We start from the raw sequence: 23,129 nt of genomic DNA on the forward strand, positions 1-23,129 counted from the left end.
TCCTGTTTAATTAAGGCATATGGAAGTCATATTTGAGGAAGGGAGGGGTGTCTGTTTTGGTCTATGAGCCTGTTTTGGTCTATGACTGCAGGTTGGGTGGACTGTCCATGTACTAAATGTTGATCAGACACACAAATTTCTGTGGCCACTACAACTGACCATCAGGGATTTCGGAAGAAGTACAATGAAGTACAAATACAGCTTGAACCCCCCATTCTGTCTTTGATTCTGTACATTCACATGACCATGCAAAAAAAAAAAAAAGAGAAAAGCAATTAAGCATGGCAAAACAGACGTTTCACAGATGCTGTTCTGAAAAACGCATCCTCCTTGCATTGTATGGGGCTGTCTGTTGAAATAGGCCGCGTGAATGTGCCGGAATATGTGGGAGAACTCCAGAAACTAGCCATAGTTTCTCCACTTCAAACCCTCTGCTTTCGGAGTATCCCTCAGAAAGTTATCACTCCTGAACTTGCTTGTTGAGAGGGGTGAATACTCTACATATATGTTGTGTAAGCCAGTGAGACATTTCATTGGAACTCATAGATGATCTCAGATTTGTTCTTGAGCAGAACAAGTACCACAGCCCAAAAAAATTAATGGTTTCTGGTTAAAATGTCTCTAAACTAGTATAATTCTTCGAGACACCAGTCTCCTTGGTCTGTGACTATAACGGACCAAAAATTGGCACAATGCCCATATCAAGAGTGATGGTAAATGATTCCTATTCTGATTGGTCCCTGTCGACGTTACTTGGTGCACCCCAAAGTACAGTGCTGGACTTACTATTATTTAAAGGGGTTGTCCACCTTTTAGATACTTTTGAACCAACCTTCTGATAGGCCATAAATATCAGTTCTGCAGGGTGCTGACACCCTTATCCCCACTAATCAGCTGTCGGCACTGGAAACATAACATTGGATGGAGATCCCATTGGCAGATGAGCTGCGGTATGGCCACTACACAGGGGACAAAGCCTTCTGCTTCACCCTCAGTTCACTGGTATGTTTCCAGGCTCCTGCCACAAACACCTGATCGGAGAGGGTGCCGGACCCCTACCAGCATCATACCGATTAACTATTTGGAGGTTAGGACAACAATATCTAAAAGGTGGGAAAAAAAACTAAACGCATTTATCATATAGAAGATGGGGTTAATCATACTTCTATTTTGTGCAGGTGACAGCAAGCTATGTATTCTAATGCAGTCTACGAAAGATGGATCTGACATTGTGCATGGAGGTACTGCTGCACACCAGATATGGTGTATGGGTCCTATTGCCTAGAATATCATACATGCATGATACCTACCGGGTGTCTTCCAACACCTAATGTCAGATGACCCCTTTAAAGGTTTAGTTCCATCAAGACAACGTGTGTGCATATGTACATCATATATGAGCCACAGCGGAGAGTCTCTCGTGTTAACAAGGTTCTCTGTGATAGGGAAAGCCTCTTTAATGGAAAGATGAGGAATAAAATAATATCTATGACTTTGGAGGAGAGTTGAATAAAATGTTGATTTCTCCATAGAACCTGGATGTAATAGAACACCATCACCTCCTCTCTGTATAATGCGATTTAACATGAATTACTACAGGGGAATTCTCTGTTGTCCACATCATGTGGACATTTAATGGCGTGACTTCACTTCTCTCCAGCACACTGTGAAAATAACCGGGATGACAGGAATGGCCACCACGTAATGTGTCCTGCAGTGAATTTCACATATAATATGTGTACTTACACAGAGAAGCTTCGCTGCTCTTGTTGATTAAATCACCGGAACTGGAAATATCGACATTGTGACGAGCCACCACTTTCACTTCCGGGTTTTGCGTTCCACCCGCTGCCTGAATTCTGCGTTCCAATGAGCTCCCTCTAGGGATATGTAGATCAACTTCCGGTCTTGCGTTTTCTCGCTTACTCAGAAGTGAGTGTAGTTGTCACGTAGTGGTTTGAACAACATTTCCTTTTATGTTCTGCGATCATTTCACTGCCATAGTTCTCCGGTGAAATGCTTCGGCATTGGAGGTGAGGTGACATTTCTATCCACCGCTGTGGTGGCAGACATCTTTCCATACAGAACGCTGTGCTGCATCGGTCTCCGATAAAATGGCTGCCGCCATAAATTGCAGACATTTTGATGAATAATCTATTTTTCATATTCACAAGACGGTTCTTTATTGAGACTGGCATAGCACTACTATATTTCCCACTATTCTCGTCTTTCCCTCCGTCACGTGTTAGTGACATCATCAGAAAGCCGACACTGAGGGGGTTACAGAGAGAGAGCTGAAGGCTTGGAGCTGAGAAGGAAGGTGAGGAGCTGCACTGGGCTTGGTTTAATAATGCCGCTGATATTGCATTGTCCTTAGTGTTTCTGGGGTAGGAATAGTTACTAAATGTATTAATGTGACACACACAACATGATCCTCTCTGTGGAGGATGCTTAGAGGATGTTCACCCCTGCAGGACCAGATTAAGAGTAGTCCATTTATTGGGGGCCCACAACTTCTCCACCTCTCACGGGGGGCATTTAGTAAGACTCGCACACTGCCTCAGAGAATGCAGTATGTACCATATTATAGATATAATACCATGTACATACCTACCCAACAGCACTTACTAAATTACACTCATCCATTACTTATAGCCCTATATATACATAATCATAGGCGTGACCAGCCCATTCACTTAGACTGTGCATCATGAGAACGGGGAAGAGATGTACGGTGTGCACGGCAAAGCTCACTGGGGCACATTTACTAAGGGACTTGCAACTATTTTATGTCCCCATTTCAAGTCATCAAGTTCAGTACATAAATGCAGAACCTGAACCAAGATCACTACATACAGTAAGAATGAAGCATAGTACATAAATACAGACCCAGAACCACAGTCAAAACATACAGTAAGTACAAGGGAACTAAGTATAGTGCATAAATGCAGACCCAGTTCACAACATACAGTAAGTACAACAGAGCTAAGCACAGTACATACATGCAGGACCTGAACCAAGATCACTACATACAGTAAGTACAAAGGAACTAAGTGCAGTACATACAGCAGAGCTAAGCACAGTACATACATACAGGACCTGAACCAAGATCGCTACATACAGGAAGTACAACTTGAACTAAGCACAGTTCATAACTACAGACCCAGAACCACGATCACAACATACAGTAAGTACAAGGGAACTAAGTATAGTGCATAAATAGAGGCCCAGTTTACAACACACAGTAAGTACAACAGAGCTAAGCACAGTACATAAATAGACCCAGAACCAAGATCACAACATACAGTAAGTACAAAGGAACTAAGTGCAGTACATAAATACAGACCCAGAATCGCGTTTATAACTTAAATACAGCACCAGAACCCACTTCCGTATATATAAATACAGGACTTGAACCAAGATCACTGCATATGGAAAGTACAACACCAGAATGAAGCACAGTACATAAATACAGACCCAGAACACGACATACAGTAAGTACAACAGAGCTAAGCACAGTACATAAATACAGACCCAGAATCAAGATCACGACATATAGTAAGTACAAAACTGAAACTAAGCATAGTACATAAATACAGACCCAGAACCAAGATCACGACATACAGTAAGTACAACACTGGAACTAAGCTCAGTACATAAATACAGGACCTGAACCATGATCACTACATACAGTAAGTACAACACTGGAACTAAGCTCAGTACATAAATACAGGACCTGAACCATGATCACTACATACAGTAAGTACAACACTGGAACTAAGCTCAGTACATAAATACAGGACCTGAACCATGATCACTACATACAGTAAGTACAACACCGAACTAAGCATAGTACATAAATATAGACCCAGAACCAAGATCACGACATACAGTAAGTACAAGGGAACTAAGCATAGTCCATAACTACAGACCCAGAACCAAGATCACTACATACAGTAAGTACAACAGAACTAAGTACAGTACATAAATACAGGACCTGAACCAAGATCACGACATACAGTAAGTACAACACTGAAATTAAGCATTGTACATAACTACAGATCCAGAACAAAGATCACGACATACAGTAAGTACAACAGAACTAAGTACAGTACATAAATACAGGACCTGAACCAAGATTACGACATACAGTAAGTACAACACCGGAACTAAGCACAGTACATAAATACAGACACAGAACCAAGATCACAACATACAGTAAGTACAACACTGAAACTAAGCATAGTACAAAAATACAGACCCAGAATCAAGATCACGACATACAGTAAGTACAACAGAACTAAGTACAGTACATAAATACAGAACATGAACCAAGATCACGACATACAGTATATACAACACCGGAACAAAGCTCAGTACAGGACCTGAACCAAGATCACGACATACAGTAAGTACAACACTGGAACAAAGCTTTGTACATAAATACAGGACCTGAACCAAGATCACTACATACAGACGTGGACAAAATTGTTGGTACCCTTTGGTCAATGAAAGAAAAAGTCACAATGGTCACAGAAATAACTTTAATCTGACAAAAGTAATAATAAATTAAAATTCTATAAATGTTAACCAATGAAAGTCAGACATTGTTTTTCAACCATGCTTCAACAGAATTATGTAAAAAAATAAACTCATGAAACAGGCATGGACAAAAATGATGGTACCCCTAGAAAACACAGAACATAATGTGACCAAAGGGACATGTTAATTCAAGGTGTGTCCACTAATTAGCATCACAGGTGTCTACAACCTTGTAATCAGCCATTGGGCCTATATATATGGCTCCAGGTAATCACTGTGTTGTTTGGTGATATGGTGTGTACCACACTCGACATGGACCAGAGGAAGCAAAGGAAAGAGCTGTCTCAAGAGATCAGAAAGAAAATTATAGACAAGCATGTTAAAGGTAAAGGCTATAAGACCATCTCCAAGCAACTAGATGTTCCTGTGAGTACAGTTGCACATATTATTCATAAGTTTAAGATCCATGGGACTGTAGCCAACCTCCCTGGACGTGGCCGCAGGAGGAAAATTGATGACAAATCTAAGAGACGGATAATCCGAATGGTAACAAAAGAGCCTAGAAAGACTTCTAAAGAGATTCAAGGTGAACTTCATGCTCAAGGAACATCAGTGTCAGATCGCACCATCCGTCGTTGTTTGAGCCAAAGTGGACTACATGGGAGACGACCAAGGAGGACACCATTGTTGAAAACGAATCATAAAAAAGCAAGACTGGAATATGCCAAACTACATGTTGACAAGCCACAAAGCTTCTGGGAGAATGTCCTGTGGACAGATGAGACAAAAATCGAAGTTTTTGCCAAGGCACATCAGCTGTATGTTCACAGACGAAAAAATGAAGCATATCAAGAAAAGAACACTGTCCCTACTGTGAAACATGGAGGAGGCTCTGTTATGTTCTGGGGCTGCTTTGCTGCGTCTGGCACAGGGTGTCTTGAATCTGTGCAGGGTACAATGAAATCTCAAGACTATCAAGGAATTCTAGAGAGAAATGTACTAGCCAGTGTCAGAAAGCTTGGTCTCAGTCGCAGGTCATGGGTCTTGCAACAGGACAATGACCCAAAACACACCGCTAAAAACACCCAAGAATGGCTAAGAGGAAAAAATTGGACTATTCTAAAGTGGCCTTCTATGAGCCCTGACCTCAATCCTATTGAGCATCTTTGGAAGGAGCTGAAACATGCAGTCTGGAAAAGGCACCCTTCAAACCGGACACAACTGGAGCAGTTTGCTCATGAGGAGTGGGCCAAAATACCTGCTGAGAGGTGCAGATGTCTCATTGACAGTTACAGGAAGCGTTTGATTGCAGTGATTGCCTCAAAAGGTTGCGCAACAAAATATTAAGTTAGGGGTACCATCATTTTTGTCCATGCCTGTTTCATGAGTTTATTTTTTTACATAATTCTGTTGAAGCATGGTTGAAAAACAATGTCTGACTTTCATTGGTTAACATTTATAGAATTTTAATTTATTATTACTTTTGTCAGATTAAAGTTATTTCTGTGACCATTGTGACTTTTTCTTTCATTGACCAAAGGGTACCAACAATTTTGTCCACGTCTGTACAGTAAGTACAACAGAACTAAGCACAGTACATGACTACAGACCCAGAACCAAGCTCATTCACATCAATGGAAGAGGAAGCTGTAATCGCCTTGTTCTGCCCCTACAAAGTAGACAGCGTGCAGATGATGAGGGAGAGGGGACATATAACATGTACATAAAATGTAACCTTTATTCAGTATATGATAAGATTGGAATTAAAGCCTAAAAACACATACAAGTCAGGTAGCTACTGGGATAGATGAGTGAGTTATACCTGGTCAGGGGTCGCTGCTGCATAGCCTGTGATAGAAAATTAAAGGGCTGTCTCACTTCAGTAAGTGGCATTTATCATGTAGAGAAAGTTAATACAAGGCTCTTACTAATGTATTGTTATTATCCATATTGCTTCCTTTGCTGGCTGGAGTCATTTTTCTATTACATTATACACTGCTTGTTTCCATGGTTACAGGCCACCCTGAAATCCATCAGTGGTGGCCGTGCTTGCGCAATATAGGAAAAAGCACCAGCCTATGTGCTTTTTTGTATTAACTTTCTCTACATGATAAATGCCACTTACTGAAGTGAGACAATCCTTTAATATTAACCATCGCCAGCCACCCTGCATGTTAGTGCTCCTGAGGGTATCATCAGTGTTGTCAATAGTTGAATATTATATAGCGGTGAATAGACTGTGAACATGTATCATTTCCTCTGAGATTACCCTTTATATGAGACCATCACGGACCCTGCTGAGGGGCCTCCCACTGTACTGATCATTAGTAAGGGGTCATTCAGACGACTATGAATGTGTCCACATCCGTTCAGCAATTTCAACAGGGCCGAAAAAGATGCGGACAGCACACCATGTACTCTCCGCATCTGTAGTTCCGTTACGCAGCACCGCAAGAAAGATAGAACAAGTCCAATTCTTGGAGCCCTCCAGCTTCTTATACACCTGTTGCCTTCGCCTAAGGGGCCCCCTCTGATTGATCCAAGCATCTATAGGACAGAGGTTTTCATCTTTGAATAGAGCAACAGGTTATATATATATATATATATATATATATATATATATATATATATATATATATATATATATAGGAGCTAAGTATCATCTTTATTTATATCTTCCTATTTTTTGTTACTCCCTACGTCCATTATTCTACATCACCTCCTGATAAGCTGCTGTATGTTGGAGTTGTTTTTTGTTTATACACAATTACATCTGTATGTGTCCCTTTTTTTCCCCCTGGGTTTATTTATTTCCACTCCAGGTCTGTGAGTAAGGCTTTATTAGGGCAATAGAGAGACTTAGGTACGGGGGCAGGGTGTCTCCACCATCAGGAGACATCCCTGTGCACAGGATATTAGATCCATAGGGTTATCTAGGGAAAGACTTTTCCCACTGATTTACCCACTACCCCCAGCTTCCTAGTCAACATTTATTCTATTGACCCTACTTAAACGTTATCCTATCTATAGTAGGAGTTTTCTGTTAAAATATCCATCTTACTTAGGATATCACCTGAGCAAACTATTTTTGCTCCATAACCCAGTTAACAATAAAGGTATAGTTTTTATTAAGCACGTTAATTTCTACTTTGTTCTAAAAGTCCAATTCTTGTCTGCAATCGCGGACAACAATAGTTATTTCTATCATAGTGCCGGCCATGTGCAGTCTGCAAAATGCAGAACATACACGGCTGGTATCGGTGTTTTGCGTACTGCAAAACACTACGGCCGTCTGAATGAGCCCTTAGGCCTCTTTCACACTTGCGTTGTCCGGATCCAGCGTGTACTCCACTTGCCGGAATTACACGCCGGATCCGGAAAAACGCAAGTGAACTGAAAGCATTTGAAGACGGATCTGTCTTCAAAATGCGTTCAGTGTTACTATGGCAGCCAGGCCTGGTTGCCATAGTAGTGGGGAGCGGTATACTTACAGTCCGTGCGGCTCCCAAGGGCACTCCAGAATGACGTCAGAGCGCCCCATGCGCATGGATGACGTGCCATGCGATCACATCATCCATGCGCGTGGGGCGCCCTGACTTCACTCTGGAGCGCCCCGGGAGCCGCACGGATGGTAAGTATACCGCTCCCCACTACACTTTACCATGGCTGCCAGGACTTTAGCGTCCCGGCAGCCATGGTAACCATTCAGAAAAAGCTAAACGTCGGATCCGGGAATGCGCCGAAACGACGTTTAGCTTAAGGCCGGATCCGGATCAATGCCTTTCAATGGGCATTCATTCCGGATCCGGCCTTGCGGCAAGTCTTCAGGGTTTTTGGCCGGAGCAAAAAGCGCATCATGCTGCGGTATTTTCTCCGGCCAAAAAACGTTCCGGTCCGGAACTGAAGACATCCTGAACGGATTTCTCTCCATTCAGAATGCATTAGGATAAAACTGATCAGGATTCTTCCAGCTTAGAGCCCCGACGACGGAACTCTATGCCGGAAGAAAAGAACGCAGGTGTGAAAAAGCCCTTAGACTGAAAAGTCACTCTATCGTCTCTAGCTCTAATTAGCATAGCAGCATTACACATAATTGCCTTGGGCAGTATTAGATGTGCAGCCCCTGTTTTTGATCGATGGCAATTTTAATATAATTGGGCCATTTGCAGGTTTATATCAGACGTGCCTATTGTGGGTCCAGCGGAGCGCTGTAAGCGATTGGCTAGGAGACGTGCATTAGGACTCCATAGTAACACAACTTCAGCTCGATCTAACCAGTGTGAGACTGTGTGACTTATCGCAAATATATTCTTCTCCCTCCTCGGTTAAGGGATAGAACCTGCCACTAACGGAGGAGAAGACGATATAAAGACTGTCTTGAACCACACAAGAAGCCACTGCCATTTTCCTCAGTAATGCTCCTGGGAGCCCCCCGATGAGCCAGTTACTTTTGTGATCTATCTTTAAAGGGGCAGGCTCATACATGGCAGATATCAGCCTCAGTCCAAACTGTAGTCAACTAGTTGAAAAAGTCTTTATTTTGATGAAATGAGTGCTGACCCTATTTCATGTAACAGTCACTTTGTGGAAGAACAGAAATCTTCTTTAAAAGGCTTTAGCTATATATATATATATATATATATATATATATATATATATATATATATATATATATATATATCATTTAGGCTCCATTCACACATCCGCAATTCCATTCCGCATTTTGCGGATCGGAATTGCGGACCCATACATTTCTATGTCATGCGGCCCCGATCCGGAAATGCGGACCTACACTTCCGGGTCCGCAATTCCGATCCTGAAAAAAAAATAGAACATGTCCTATTCTTGTCTGCAATAGCGGACAAGAATAGGCATATTCTCTTAGGCTGGGTTCACACCTGAGCGTTTTACAGCGCGTTCCTACGCGCTGTAAAACGCTCAACAAGGAGAAACCAATGATTCCCTATGGGAATGGTTCACACTTGGGCGTTTTACAGCGCGTACGATCGCGCTGTAAAACGCCCGACGCTCCAAAAAGTACATGAGCGACTTTTGGGGCGTTTGTGGCCATAGGACACTGTAGTGAATCACACAAACGCGCGTCAAACGCGCGTTTACTATTACAAAAACGCGCATAAAAATGCACGTCAAAAACGCGGTTAAAACGCGCGTTTGCGCAACGCTCAAGTGTGAACCCAGCCTTAGTGCCAGCAATGTGCGGTCCGCAAAATGCGGAACGCACATTGCCGCTGTGTGTTTTGTGGATCTGCAAAACGCACATGGATGTGTGAATAGACCCTTAAAGGGGTTATTCAGCCCCTATAATGACCCTGCCCACCCCAATACTCGGGCCCTTCAGGTTATACTTCCCTGCTTCCCGGCACCACAATGCTAGGGAGAATTGTGCCTGTCACAACCTGTGGGTGTGCGGGGTAAGTATAACCTATCTGAGGGGCCTGGGCATTAGGGGGGGGGGGGGTCATTACAGGGGTTGGATAACCCTTTTAAAATAAATGATATATGCAGGCAGGGTGGAGTGTAAGACAGGATGGTGGAGCTAATTGATTTCTTTTACAGCAGCTAGAAATATGAGAACCTGTCCCCTCTCCTGACATGTCTGTTTTAGTAACTACTTGCATCCCCCATGTAATAACAATTCTGGAGCATCTATTCTTACGACTCTAGGATGTTACCATTCCTGTATTATTCCTGCTAGAAGTTTACAAATGAAGTGCCAGCAAGCAGCCGCACGGCTAAAGATAGAACCTTTAGAAACCGGGTCGGTAGTGAAGTCCCTGTAACCTGGTTTGTTCTGTCTCTGACAGTATGGCTGCTAGGACTTCAGTCCTGGTCTTTAAGGCTTAGGTTCTCTTATTTGTAGCTGCTGTGAAAGAAACCAATTAACTCCACCATCTTGTCTGCTTATATAATTTATATGATTAAATGATATATTTCCGCCTAAAAAAATGTGTTTGCACAAAGAGGCATTCTCTTAATAAATTAGGCGGATCTCATCCTGCACACAATAAATCTCCATTAACTTTAAAGGGGTTTCCATAGACCTTAGAACTGATGACCTATTCTAGGGCCACTGACGACGCGTTCATTGGTCACGTGACCTGGGGCAGCTCATCCCCATAGTAGTGAATGGGGCTGAGCTCAATACCAAGCACAGCTGCTACAGTGTATGGTGCTGTGCTTGGTAAGCTGAGAGAAGGCCGCAGCGCTGACAGGAGCGCCAATGTCTTCTCAAACAGCTGATCAGCAGGGGTCCCGGGTTTCATCGTTATATTTTAAAGAGGTTCTCCAGCTTTCACCCCCCCCTACCCCCCCCTTCCTTTAACTGACCTGGCATGCTTACCTGCTCCATGCCGCTGGGTTCTGGCTCCTTCTGTCACCCACTGTCATTGACGTGTTCTAGTCCCCGCTGCACAAATGATGTGTCTCCATGCGTTGCGTGATGCATGGGGGACTACGGTAGTCACGTCCTTGACTGCAGTGGCATATGTGACCCCTGTCAGAAAGGAAGTTTATGAGTGGGACTGGAGTATATATCAATGCAGAATCCAGTGATGGGGAGCAGGTAAGTAGGCTTTTCTGTGCAGGTCAGGTAGAAAAGGCTCCCAAAGCTGGAGAACCCCGTAACTGCCATTTAATTTATTTATTTTTTGCTAATGTGTAGGGACAGTGACAGGGAACATTTTTGTAATATACTTTATTGAGCGAAAACAGTTTTTTTTTAGTAGAAAACTGGGTCGGAAAAGTCCCTTAGCAGCGCTCTCTCAAATGAGCGTTGCTAAGGGCATCCTTCTTTTATCAGCATAAGAGAGACGGGCTGTGCGGGAGCTGAACGGAACAGAGTGCACCAGAATGCATTCCTTTTCGTTCCCATGATGCCCCTGCTTGCTGCGCTTTTGAGTGTGTCATGGGATACGGAGCAAGACGGCATGAAACACAATGTAAGTCCATGGTGCCGGATCAGTTTTCTCAGACACAAAATAAAATGGATTCGGCATGGTCATTTTAGAAATAATACAACCGGATCCGTTCAGAACGAATGCAGCCGGTTGCATTATCCTCACGGACGGATATGACGGATCCACCAAAAACGCAGATGTGAAAGTAGCCTAATAAAAGGATGTTTCTTATTTTCTTAGGTGTATGGAAAGGGGTCGTAAGGGGCCTATAATAGAGCTCATGTATAAGTGACGTTACTTCATAAGGAGCATGGACCAGAGTCATATGACTGAGAAGATATTGCACCTTACCTTGGAGATTATCTACCTGCTGACTGGAGAGGTAAGATATTCTGGGTTTTATGCTACATCTTAAAGGGGTTATCCCGTGAATATTGTAAAAATAGAAAATCACATAAGACATGACAATCACATTCTAACAAAGCTAGAACCAGCACTGTACCGCACATGGATCCAGAGATCTCCACATTCATTGCTCTGCTAAATTTATATCAAACTGACAGCTCAAGGGGCGTGTTCATGTTCTCCCTACCTCAGCTCAGGAGGCTGTTGAAGGATAAAACTGAGCATCTGCATAGCTCGGTGAGCAGGACAAAGAAAAAAGGACAAACAGCATACTATGTAGATACATTTTACTGAATAACTCATTGGCTGTACAAAATGTTTAATTACATGCAGATCCAGGTTTAAGAAATGTAGAATATTTTTTGTGGCACAACCCCTTTAAGTGTAGATTTATAATGAATTAACAAGCAATGACTATTGAGGCTACAAATCTGTGTATAGGATTATGGACCTATTAAGAAACCCAAAGAGTTCAGAGAAAAAATTCAGGGCCTCATCTTGGAACCTCCTCTTTCACGAAAACATGGGAGAAACAATGAGCAGAAGATCCTGGACCTCACCAACAAGATCATTGAACTGCTGACTGGAGAGGTGAGCGCTGCTGGGAATCTTGGGAAATTATAAAGCAACACAAAGGATGATGTGTCTGGATAATGACTATATCATTGTATGTGTCAGGTTCCTATAAGATGTCAGGATGTCACGGTTTATTTCTCCATGGAGGAGTGGGAGTATTTAGAAGGACACAAGGATCTGTACAAGAATGTCATGATGGAGACTCCTCAGCCCCTCACATCACAAGGTATGAGATGTCACTATATGCCCAGGACTAGTGATAACTCAATTGTGAACAATGTGTTCCATCTCTTTATGGGTGTTCTTCCAGATGGGTCTAGTAACAGGAATACACCAGGCAGATGTCCCAGTCCTATTTATCTACAGGATGTTGTGGAAGAAGACAGTGTGTCCCAGAGCTACCCGGTAATACAACAATGACATTGCATGAGTGGTAAAGGTCAAGAAACTTTTCCTGCATATAGAAAAGCTTGGACATTTGGCTAAGAGATTTATCAAAGTATTTTAATAGTTAAGATGTCATGTGTTGCTATAATAAGAATATGCATAAGTGGGGGCTACATGAAGTGTATAATTTAGATGTGCACTTTAATTATCTTGGAGGCCTGCAATGAACTAGACATCCTGCAGAAATTGTGACATTGTAGGGGTTGTCCAAGTTATATATATAAAAAAAAAAAAATTTAAGTACTGTAAATCTGATGTTAGCAATATATACATAAGCAAACCAAAAAATTATATTTTCTAATTTCCCTAGTTCTGTTCTGGCCCTTTGTTGACATGCAGTTGCAGAGCTGTGGGGGCGTGTAACAACAATCTGAAGTTTTACTCATGAATATTTCTGTCAACAAAGTCTGCCTTTCCCCTCCCCCTGATATGCAAAATAAGTGAATAAAAGTGTTGCCCTGCCCGCAGTCTGACTGTTGGGATACTCATGTTGTATGTGTGGGACTAGAAGTATACACTACAATGGCACCTTTTCTTGTGCAATGCTCTGTAGACACTTCCTCACAGCTAGCAGAAGGATACAGAGGAGAGAACTCCTACAGCTATGTCAGCTCTGTGTTTGCAGGGTGAGGAGGAAGGGAAGATCCTTTGCATAGCATATGTCTTCTCAGTGCCTGGAGAAGAGGAAACCCTGCAGCTGCTCAGTACCTGAGGCAGAGCCTCCAGCCCTGAGTCTGTGCTGCTGTTGGTAAAAGGGGTTAAACTTTGCTAAAAAAAAAAATCCAGTGGGAGGGGAGACGCTCAGCCATCAGATTGGGCAGTGCAGGTAGCATGGCTTGTTGCTCCAACTAGCACAGCCTTCACAGTGACGTTCCATGCACAGCAAAAAATGGCCACAGGGAGAGAGAGGCTCTCATAGGGTGAGTATGTCAAATAAACTGTGTCCTCCAAACAGAGGTGGGTTAATTGTGCTCACCTGTTCAGGTTGCACCAATATTGGGCGCAACCACAATGAAGGCCAACTGGAGAAGTAACTGGGTGGTGCTGCCGATTCAGTCCGAAATCTCCTTAGGCGGGGGCCAGACCGCCAACCGGGTGAACAGTACTATTGTTCCATGTACAGAATGTCATCCGAGCAGGGAAAGAAGATGACATCACAGGTCATGTGACTCTAACTAGGAGAACAGGGGCAATGGAGATGAAGGAAGGGAATTGAAAACCCCTTACATTTGCTTAGTTATAAACATACAAAGAACAGAAAAAAAACTTGGACCCCTTTAAAGGTTATAGATGCTTTACCATAGGTCAGTGATGGCAAACCTTTTAGAGATCTAGTGCCCAAACTGCAACCCAAAACACACTTATTAATCGCAAAGTGCCAACACAGCAATTTAACCTGAATACTACTGTCCATCTTCCATGTACTTTATTATTTAGCTATAATAGCCGGCCTACATTCAATGCACTGCCTGTGCTGATGATTGGCAGAAAAATTCTAAGACATTGGTACACCATAGACTTTTTCCAGGGTGCGGATGCCCACAGAGAGGGCTCTGAGTGACGCCTCTGGCCATCCGCCACCACTGCCATAGGGTTTAGGTTCCATAGTTTACCAGTCTTTTCTGGGGAAAAAAACCTGAATGAATGTAAAATTGATATCTTCTTTTTCCTCTTCCATAATCAGGAGGAGGATTTGAATATTATAGTTGTTGACGTTGTACCAAAAACTGAACAAGAAGAGAAGATAAAGATTAAAGAGGAAGATACTCCTGATTATCTTGGCTCTGGTGAGTATTATTCAGTGCAGGTAAGGCAACTTTCACACTGGCGTTTCTGGGTCCACTTGTGAGATCCGTCTCGGGGCTCTCACAAGCGGCCCAAAACAGATCAATTAAGCCCCAATGCATTCTGAATGGATAAGGATCCGTTCAGAATGCATCAATTTGGCTGCGTTTGGTCTCCGTTGTGTGTTTTTAGATTGTCACTAAAACTCAGCTTGCAGCGTTTTGGTGACAGTCTGACTATGCAGAGCCAAACGGATCCGTCCTGACTTACAATGTAAGTCAATGGGGACAGATCCGTTTTCCACTGACACAATATGGTGCAATTGAAAACGCATCCGTCCCCCATTAACTTTCAATGTAAGTCAAGATTGATCCGTTTTTGACTTTTTTTGAATGAATAATGTAAACAGATCCGTTATTAACAGATACAAGAATTTGCATTATTAGTGCGGATTCGTCTGTGCAGATACAGTGTGAAAGTAGCCTAAACTGTGGATTTTGTCACACATTGTGTAACAATCACATGCTGACACTTGGGGTCTTGGAACAATCTCACACGGGTATGTATTGGTTAAGGAACAATGACAATTTGACAGCAATGCTTCTGTACTGAGAACAGAATAATATTGCTTTAGCAGACGCAACCTGAGCTGATATTGTAGCTCCCAGAGTCTTTTCCATAACTGTTTTTTTTTTTACTTCATTCTTTTTCACTTGAAATTTGTAGAACACTTGGCAATTCTGCATTTAAATAGTGTCTAGAGAGCAGGAATTCTGGATCAGCAGATGAGGGATTAACCCATGGCGTAAGTCCAGTCTTTAAAGATGGTGCCCACTCATAAGCGCTGTGGGTGCCAAAAATGCCGGATTTCTGCTGTGTTACACAGCAGAGGCCTGGGGGTAATGTTGGGGGCTTACAAGCCGATTACTAGTATATTCCAATGTGGGCTTGTAGGTGGCAGCACTTCATTGGAGTATACTGAATTCTGTATTGCATAGATATGTATTACAGGATACAAGATGCATGTTATAGTCATGACTTCACCTCCCAAAAAGTGATTGAAAAATTAGCCCTCACATAGCTCCATAAACATAACTATAAAAAAGTTAATGGGTGTCAGAATATGGTGATGAAAATATATATATATATATTATTTTTTTTTTTAAATATTAAAACACAAGAAAAACTATGTAAATGTGGCATCGTCGTAATCGTACTGACCTGGGGAATGATGGTAACGTGTCAGTTTCTCCACATAGGTAACGCTGTAATTGATGGAATTGCATTTGTTTTCTGATTTCACCCCATCCGTATCATTGGGGGAAACGGTCTTGACCTTGGGTATAGCTATTGCCACTAGGAGGCGACACTAAGCAAAAAAAGTGTTAGCTTCTCCTCTCAGCTATACCTCTCCTGCAGACACTGAACTAATCAGTTTTAGCTTAGTGTCAAGTAGGAGGCAGACCTCCCTGCTTTGCAGGTCTGCTGATTTTATTATTATTTATTTATTTATTTTTATTTTCATTCTTTTAACATTTTTCTCATTTATTATTATTTTTTTTCTTTCCTTTAGCTGGGCTGAGGGCAGTCTCCAAGCTGCCTGCGTTCCCACCCGGGAGACCAGGGGGTCCCCGCCCAAGCCCGCTGCACGTTACCGGTCTCCAGAAGGCACTTACACTGGATGCTGTACTGCCTTTAGTATTGCCTCCTGCCATAAGGCAGAGTAATTGCTTTTGCACTGGATACCGTGCAGCTTATAGCGTCACCCTTCTTCCATAGGTGGAGTAATTGCACTTACATTGGATGCTGTACTGCCTGTAGCATTACCTCCTCCCATAGGCGGTGTAATTGCACTTAAAATGAATGCTGTACTGCCTTTAGTATTAACTTCTTCCGTAAGGAGGAGTAATTGCACTTACAAGGATACAGTGCAGCCTGTAGCATTACCTCCTCCCATAGGCAGTGTAGTTGCACTTACACTGGATGCTGTACTGCCTTTAGTATTACCTTCTTCCATAAGGCGGAGTAATTGCTTTTGCACTGGATACTGGGCAGCTTATAGCATTACTCTACTTCCATAGGTTGAGTAATTGCACTTACACTGGATGCGGTACTGCCTGTAGCATTATCTCCTTCCATAAAGCGGAGTAATTGCTTTTGCACTGGATACCGTGCAGCTTATAGCATCACCCTCCTTCCATAGGTGGAGTAATTTGCATCTTACAGTCGGTAGCGTTACACTTCCTTCTTAGGCGGAGTACTTGCTCTTCCATTGGGTAAAGTATAGCCTGTGCCATTACCCTTCTTCCATAGACAGGGTAATAGCACTTCCTTGGGGTACCGTACAGTTTGTTCCATTATTCTCTTTCCATAGGAGGAGTAGTGCCACTAACTCTGGACACAGTACAGCCAGTAGCATTACCCTCCTTTTTTAAAGGACGGAGTGTTTGCACATTTCTTAGGCAAAAATATTGGCACCTTCCGTGGGCTCCTGTACATCAGGTAGCATTGTTCTCCTTCCATTGGTGGACTACTTATACCACCACGGCATACCAGAAGTCCTGTAGCACTACCCTCCTTCCATGGCGGAGTAGTTGCCCTATCACTGGATCCTATGCTTCTGCTAGCTTTCCTCTCCTTCCGTAATAGGAGTATTTGCACTTACTCCGTATACTGTACATTTTGTGGTATTACCCTTTTTGTATAGAGTAGTTGCTCTACCACTGGTTCCTATACAGGCTATTGCATTACCCTCCTTCATTGGGTAGGTAACTGCACTTCCGCTGGATACCATTCGTCCTATTGAATTACCCCCTCCGCATGCGGAGTAATTGCACTAATACTGGTTGTCCTCTGTCCTTTCGGTTTTCCTCCTTCTATAGGTGGATTAGTTGCACCACAATTGCATACTGTATATCCGGTAGCATGACCCTCCTTCTATTGGTGGAGTAGTTGCACAACCAGTAGTGCTTATACTACCCGTGGATCTGGTACATTGTGTCGGTTTTCTTTGGCATTTTCTGTCTGTCTTAGGTGGGACAACACAATCGACAGACATTCTCTGTCAGTAGGTGGAGCAGATGCGCTGCTTGTCAGTTTCCTTGCTTCTCAAGTGGAGGATGGCACTAGCACCATATTCTGGATGTTTACTGCTGTTTGGCCTCATTCTCAGGGGGAGCCTCTCCTCTGGTCCTGGAAACCATAGTTGGGCTATGGCCTCCCCCCTATGAGGCAGCCTTGCGCTGGCCATAGATTTTATGGCTACTCGCCCCTACTGTGTGACTCCGTCCCAGGGGGAGTATTTCTGTTCATCGTCCCCCTTCTAGGAGTGGAACCTTCTTGCTAGTTGTAGCTGTGGTTGTGCCTACATTTCCTTATCACAGGTGGCACTGTGCTCATGTTCTGCCATCACCGGGTGCAATAGATCCTCTAGGCCTTATATGAATGGTGTTCCTGAGGCGCTGGCTGACAGGGACTCTTATTCCCTATAGTGCGGTTATCTGCCCATACCATGACAGGTTTCAGCTGGTGGGTTTTCTCACTACTCGTGGTTATTAGTACGGCTTTCGGTGCATATTATAACCTACCGATTTTCTAGGGTGCGGCCTTCGAGCATTTACAGGTAGTGTATTGCCTCTACCTTCTACTACTGTGACCACATCAGCATTGCCTCCGTGTGGTTTTGGGTATGCATTTATTCAGTTTGCATATGTGTATTGTTTGCCTGGCTCCCCTCCCCGGGTAGGGTAGTCGTACTGTCCTTATTGTCACTCTAGATGCTGGTTCCCTTCTGAGCCACATCAGCCTTTTCTACTTCTCCTCTCTCGCAGGGCGAGTAGTTGCCATCCTTAGCGTGTCGGATCTAGCGGCTCTTGCCTGTCGGTCGCCCTTCATCAGCGGGCATCTGGTTTCAGAAGTCCTCTTTCCGACAGACAAATTCATTATTAGTCATTCCGGAGGGACCGAAATGAGGGCTGGCTGTCTCCAAAATTTTCATTTCCAAATGGATTTGTTTGGCTATTGTGGAAGCGTACCGCATCAGTGGCCGGGCTCCACCCTTCTGGGTTACTGCTCATTTTTCTCGGGCAATGGTTGAGCAGTACATCACGTGGTTTCGGCCCTTCAGGGGTGCAGGGCAGCTGCCTGGTCGTCTGGGCACACTTTTACAAGTTTTACAGAGTGCACACCTTTGCATCTTCTGACACTTCTGCTCTGGAACGTCCCAAGGTCAAGACTGTGTCTCCCAATGATACAGGAGAGAATACTAGATTTTTGTACCTACCGTAAAATCTGTTTTTCTCCTGTTCGTTGGAGGATACAGCTCCCACCGTATATGTACATTACTGGTTCGCCTAGATGGGTCCTTCTGGTTCTTCAGGATAACCCATCTCCGGTTTTCTTCCTTTTTATTATTTGCTGGTGGCTTCTCCTGGCTGCTCTTTTTTGCTTTTGTACAAACTTATTAGTTCAGTGTCTGCAGGAGGGAGATAGCTGAGAGGAGGAGCTAACACTTTTTTGGGGGTTAGTTTCGCCTCCTAGTGACAACAACTATACCCAAGGTCAAGACTGTGTCCCCCCCCAATAAACGGATAAGAAACAGATTTTACGTTAAGTACAAAAATCTAGTTTTTCAGCTTCCCATTACGTTGCATGCAATATAAAATTGTGCTATTAAAAAGTACAACTTGTCCCACTAAAAAATTAGCCCTCATACATCTATGTGAATAGAAACATTGTTATATCTCCAGGAAGGCAGGGTGTGAGTGAAAAATGAGAACGCAAAAATGGAAAATTGCAGCTTCCTGAAGGCTTACTAATGTCAGAGTTCCATAAAGCTTCAGCTCACTGGTCCAATGGCTCTTTACAGTAGATACTCAGAAATTCAGATTAATGCTGTGATCTCTTGGTTTCAGCTCCTTTTATGAAATTCTGACAAGTGTGATTTGTTTTTTTTTTTTCCCCCCCCCCTAGACATTGAAGCCATATACAGCAGTCCAGCCCAGAGCTTACAAGAAAGATACCAGGGTGTGGGCCAGGTTGACTATTCTGAATTCTCCAGTGGCCAATCTGATCCAGATACACAGAACCTTAAACAATATATTTGCCCAGACTGTGGAAAATATTTTTCTCGCCTTTCACATTTCACCATCCATCGGCGAATTCACACAGGAGAGAAGCCATACGTCTGCTCAGAATGTGGAAAGAGCTTTTCTTGTAATTCCTATCTGGTCAAGCACCAGCGGAGTCACACAGGGGAGAAACCGTTCGCCTGCTCAGAGTGTGGAAAGTGTTTTAATCAGAGTTCTAACCTGTTCAAGCACCAGAAAACTCACACTGGCGATAAACCATTCATGTGCTCCCTGTGTGGGAAATGCTTCACCCAAAAATCTCATCTTGCCATCCACCAGATCATCCACACCGGGGAGAAAAGATTCAACTGTCCAGAGTGCAGAAAATGCTTCAGCAATAATGCCAGGCTAGTTGCTCATATACGGGTTCACACAGGAGAAAAACCTTTTGGTTGTTCTTTGTGCGATAAACGCTTCACACAGAAGTCCCATCTGGTGAAACACCAAGTGGTCCACACTGGAGAGAAACCATTTGGGTGTTCAGAATGCGGAAAGTGTTTTATTAGTAACTCGCATCTTGTGATACACCAAAGAATCCACACAGGAGAGAAGCCATTTTCCTGTACAGAATGTGAAAAGAAGTTTACCCAAAAATCGGACCTGGTACGCCATGCGAAAATCCACGTAGGAGATAAACCGTATTCCTGTACAACATGTGGGAAGCAGTTCCTTTGTAAGGCTTATCTAGTCCAGCATCACAAAGTGCACAGAGGGGAGAAGGGAACGTGCGCTACATAAAAAGTGATAATCAGTTAAAAAATCTAATTATATTTTATTTTTTGTACGGTAAGAAGAAAAGCAATATAAAGTAATTTTACTCTATGGGTCATATTATTATCAACTTATATCTGTATGGAAATGAGGTTAGAAAATGACAGTACCGTATTTTAAATTCAATATGTGGGGGACTTCTGGTCGGTACATGAATGTAAAGAGAAGCTTTTTTTTTTTTTTTTTTTTTTTTTTTTTCCTCTATTTAAAATCCACAACTTTTTCTCCCCTTTTCTGACTGATAATACAGTGGGTCTGTCCCCTGGAAATATTGTCTTAGCTATACATTTTCTCCTGATGCAGTTGAAATAAGAGAAATATGGTAACAACATGGTATGCAATCAATGGCTGACCATGTAATGCATGGACAGGCCTGGATCACTGGAGCAGTAGATTCTCTTTCTTATCTTCTCTGGCTTTTAAAGGGTGGTGCCGAGTGCCTCTCTATGATGCACTGATGCCATGTCATATTAATGTTCTTACAGACATCAGGATCAGAGTAAAGGGATTACTGATATGATAATAATGTATGTATGACTCCTTTCTATTTAATTTTGCAAAGGCTTAGTTTTTAAGAGCGTAGATTGTTCTGGCTGTCAGTGGTATTGTGTCTGTGTATAAAATATATGGTATTCACACACTCAGTACAGCAGGGCTCCTGAACCGCAGCCGGAACATGGTGATCATGGTAGTCCATGAAAAAATATAAAAAAGTACCACAATTTACCCTAAAATTTGTCTTGCAGACAAAATGTTTAAACAAGCACAAACAGTTCAGTTATGATGGTAAACCCGAAATAAGTGCAGTGGTCTGTGTATTTACGTTTCCGAGATTGACCAGCACTTAGTGACATAGTTTGTAAGAATCAAGTCCATACAATTCAGTCTATTCTTCAGCCAAAGCATCTGATGAAGATCTCTGTAGAAGGTTTAAATTCTGTAAACCTCTGGAGTGTGCTGCCCTGGTGACCTAGAGTACAATGATCCCTTAGGATACAATGGTCTTTTCTGACCCATCCTAAATTGAAACTAGACTCAACATACAATGTCTCAGACTCGGATCCAACCAATCAAGGCCACTTCTGTGGTAAACCAGCTGGATTGGTTACTAGTTAGGAGCTATTCCTGACTGTTATATGTAAGGGCTTGTTTTATCTGTCTTAGGGCTCATGCACATGACCATATGTGTCATGTGCCCATATTGTGGCCTGCAAACAGGCAATTGAATGGGTCTGCAATCCGCAAGCTATGGCATGGAGCGAAGGCATGGCTAGGGAGCCCACAGAAGCGCTACAAACTGCTTTTTGTGGATCACAGACCCATTCAAATGAATTTGTGGTCCGCAGCACGGGGCACACACGCTTGGGTGTATGAGCCCTTAGTTAGCTGCTTATTTTTCTTAAATCTTAATTTTCTCTTATCTTGGATGAGACTTTGGGGCTTGAGAACTGATTGCTCAGGTTATGATGTAGGATGTGACAAACGCACATCTATGGCTCAATAGACCTATCTGTATGCACGTATTAAGTCAGACTGTACTCTGATAGCCGCACAACCATCGCCTGCATGTCAGTGAGCGAGGCTTATCTTAGACTTCTAAGTCTGAACTCAGGATTTCACAGGCATTCGGTGCACAGGGGAAAATATTTTTAACCAATTTTTTTTTTGGGGGGAAGGGGGGGGGGGGTCAGAGATCTGTTTCTGTTGCTGGATATAGCAGAAGGTTTAATTTGATGTCATACTAGGTTTACTTAAAGGGGTTATCCAAACCTATAAAACCCAGATCACAACATCGGCGTTGGGCGGGTGCAGCCAATGGCTGGCTGCTGCTGTGACCTTCCCCCTTGAGTCATGTGTGACATCTCCCGTGACGCACGGGCTGTGGGCCAGCAGCGTGGCCTGACATTGGCTGCACCCCATTCCCCTGTCGCCAGGGAGATGCAGCGACGGCCATGGAGGGATCCAGAAGGACACTGCTGGCAGGGACCAGGTAAGTATTTTGTGTATGAGGGGCCCAGGCATTGTGGGAGGGTTTACAGGTTTTCGATAACCCCTTTTAACGTTGTTCTCCTGAAATTATTTAAAATAGCTACCAGCAACCTAACCTCAAATGTGAATAAGATGGTTGCATCCAGCTGCAGAGCTGCATGGGGGGGGGGCCCTCTCTTCACTAGCACCGCGCTCCGGCGCTTGCCTTCAGAAGCTCTGCTGTACAATAGGTGGTAATGATGTGATCTTGCATACAATATGCAGTCTTGGCTGAGCAGCCTGACAGGAACGGGGAATAGGAATGCATCATTACCATCTATTGTACAGCAGTGGGAGGTGCCACCATGGCTGCGCAGCCTGAGAGGAACGGGGAATAGGAATGCATCATTACCATTTATTGTACAGCAGTGGGAGGTGCCACCATGGCTGCGCAGCCTGAGAGGAACGGGGAATAGGAATGCATCATTACCATCTATTGTACAGAAGTGGGAGGTGCCACCATGGCTGCGCAGCCTAAGAGGAACGGGGAATAGGAATGCATCATTACCATCTATTGTACAGCAGTGGG

At 43.3% G+C, this 23,129-nt stretch overlaps 2 protein-coding genes across 3 annotated transcripts in view; one reads left to right on the forward strand and one right to left on the reverse strand.

Annotated features, from left to right (window-relative positions):
- Positions 1 to 1,911, reverse strand: part of LOC122939810 — a 30,013-nt gene extending 28,102 nt beyond the window's left edge. Inside the window, exon 1 of one of the 2 annotated variants that reach the window (XM_044295980.1) lies at positions 1,747 to 1,911. The gene's annotated coding sequence lies outside the window, so the exon portion shown is untranslated. The remainder of the gene's footprint in view (positions 1 to 1,746) is intronic. The other variant, XM_044295979.1, reaches the window with a different exon arrangement.
- Positions 1,912 to 1,933: 22 nt separating this feature from the next.
- On the forward strand, positions 1,934 to 20,635 carry LOC122939805 (zinc finger protein OZF-like). The gene is made up of 7 exons (XM_044295967.1): positions 1,934 to 2,320; positions 11,700 to 11,841; positions 12,306 to 12,455; positions 12,543 to 12,666; positions 12,751 to 12,845; positions 14,572 to 14,674; positions 19,644 to 20,635. Exons 2-7 carry the CDS (start codon positions 11,770 to 11,772, stop codon positions 20,537 to 20,539), a joined length of 1,440 nt encoding a protein of 479 aa, XP_044151902.1. The 5' UTR covers positions 1,934 to 2,320; positions 11,700 to 11,769; the 3' UTR covers positions 20,540 to 20,635.
- The last annotated feature ends 2,494 nt before the right edge of the window (positions 20,636 to 23,129 follow it).

This window comes from Bufo gargarizans, chromosome 6 (genome assembly GCF_014858855.1).
Source record: "Bufo gargarizans isolate SCDJY-AF-19 chromosome 6, ASM1485885v1, whole genome shotgun sequence".
NCBI classification, from domain to species: domain Eukaryota; kingdom Metazoa; phylum Chordata; class Amphibia; order Anura; family Bufonidae; genus Bufo; species Bufo gargarizans.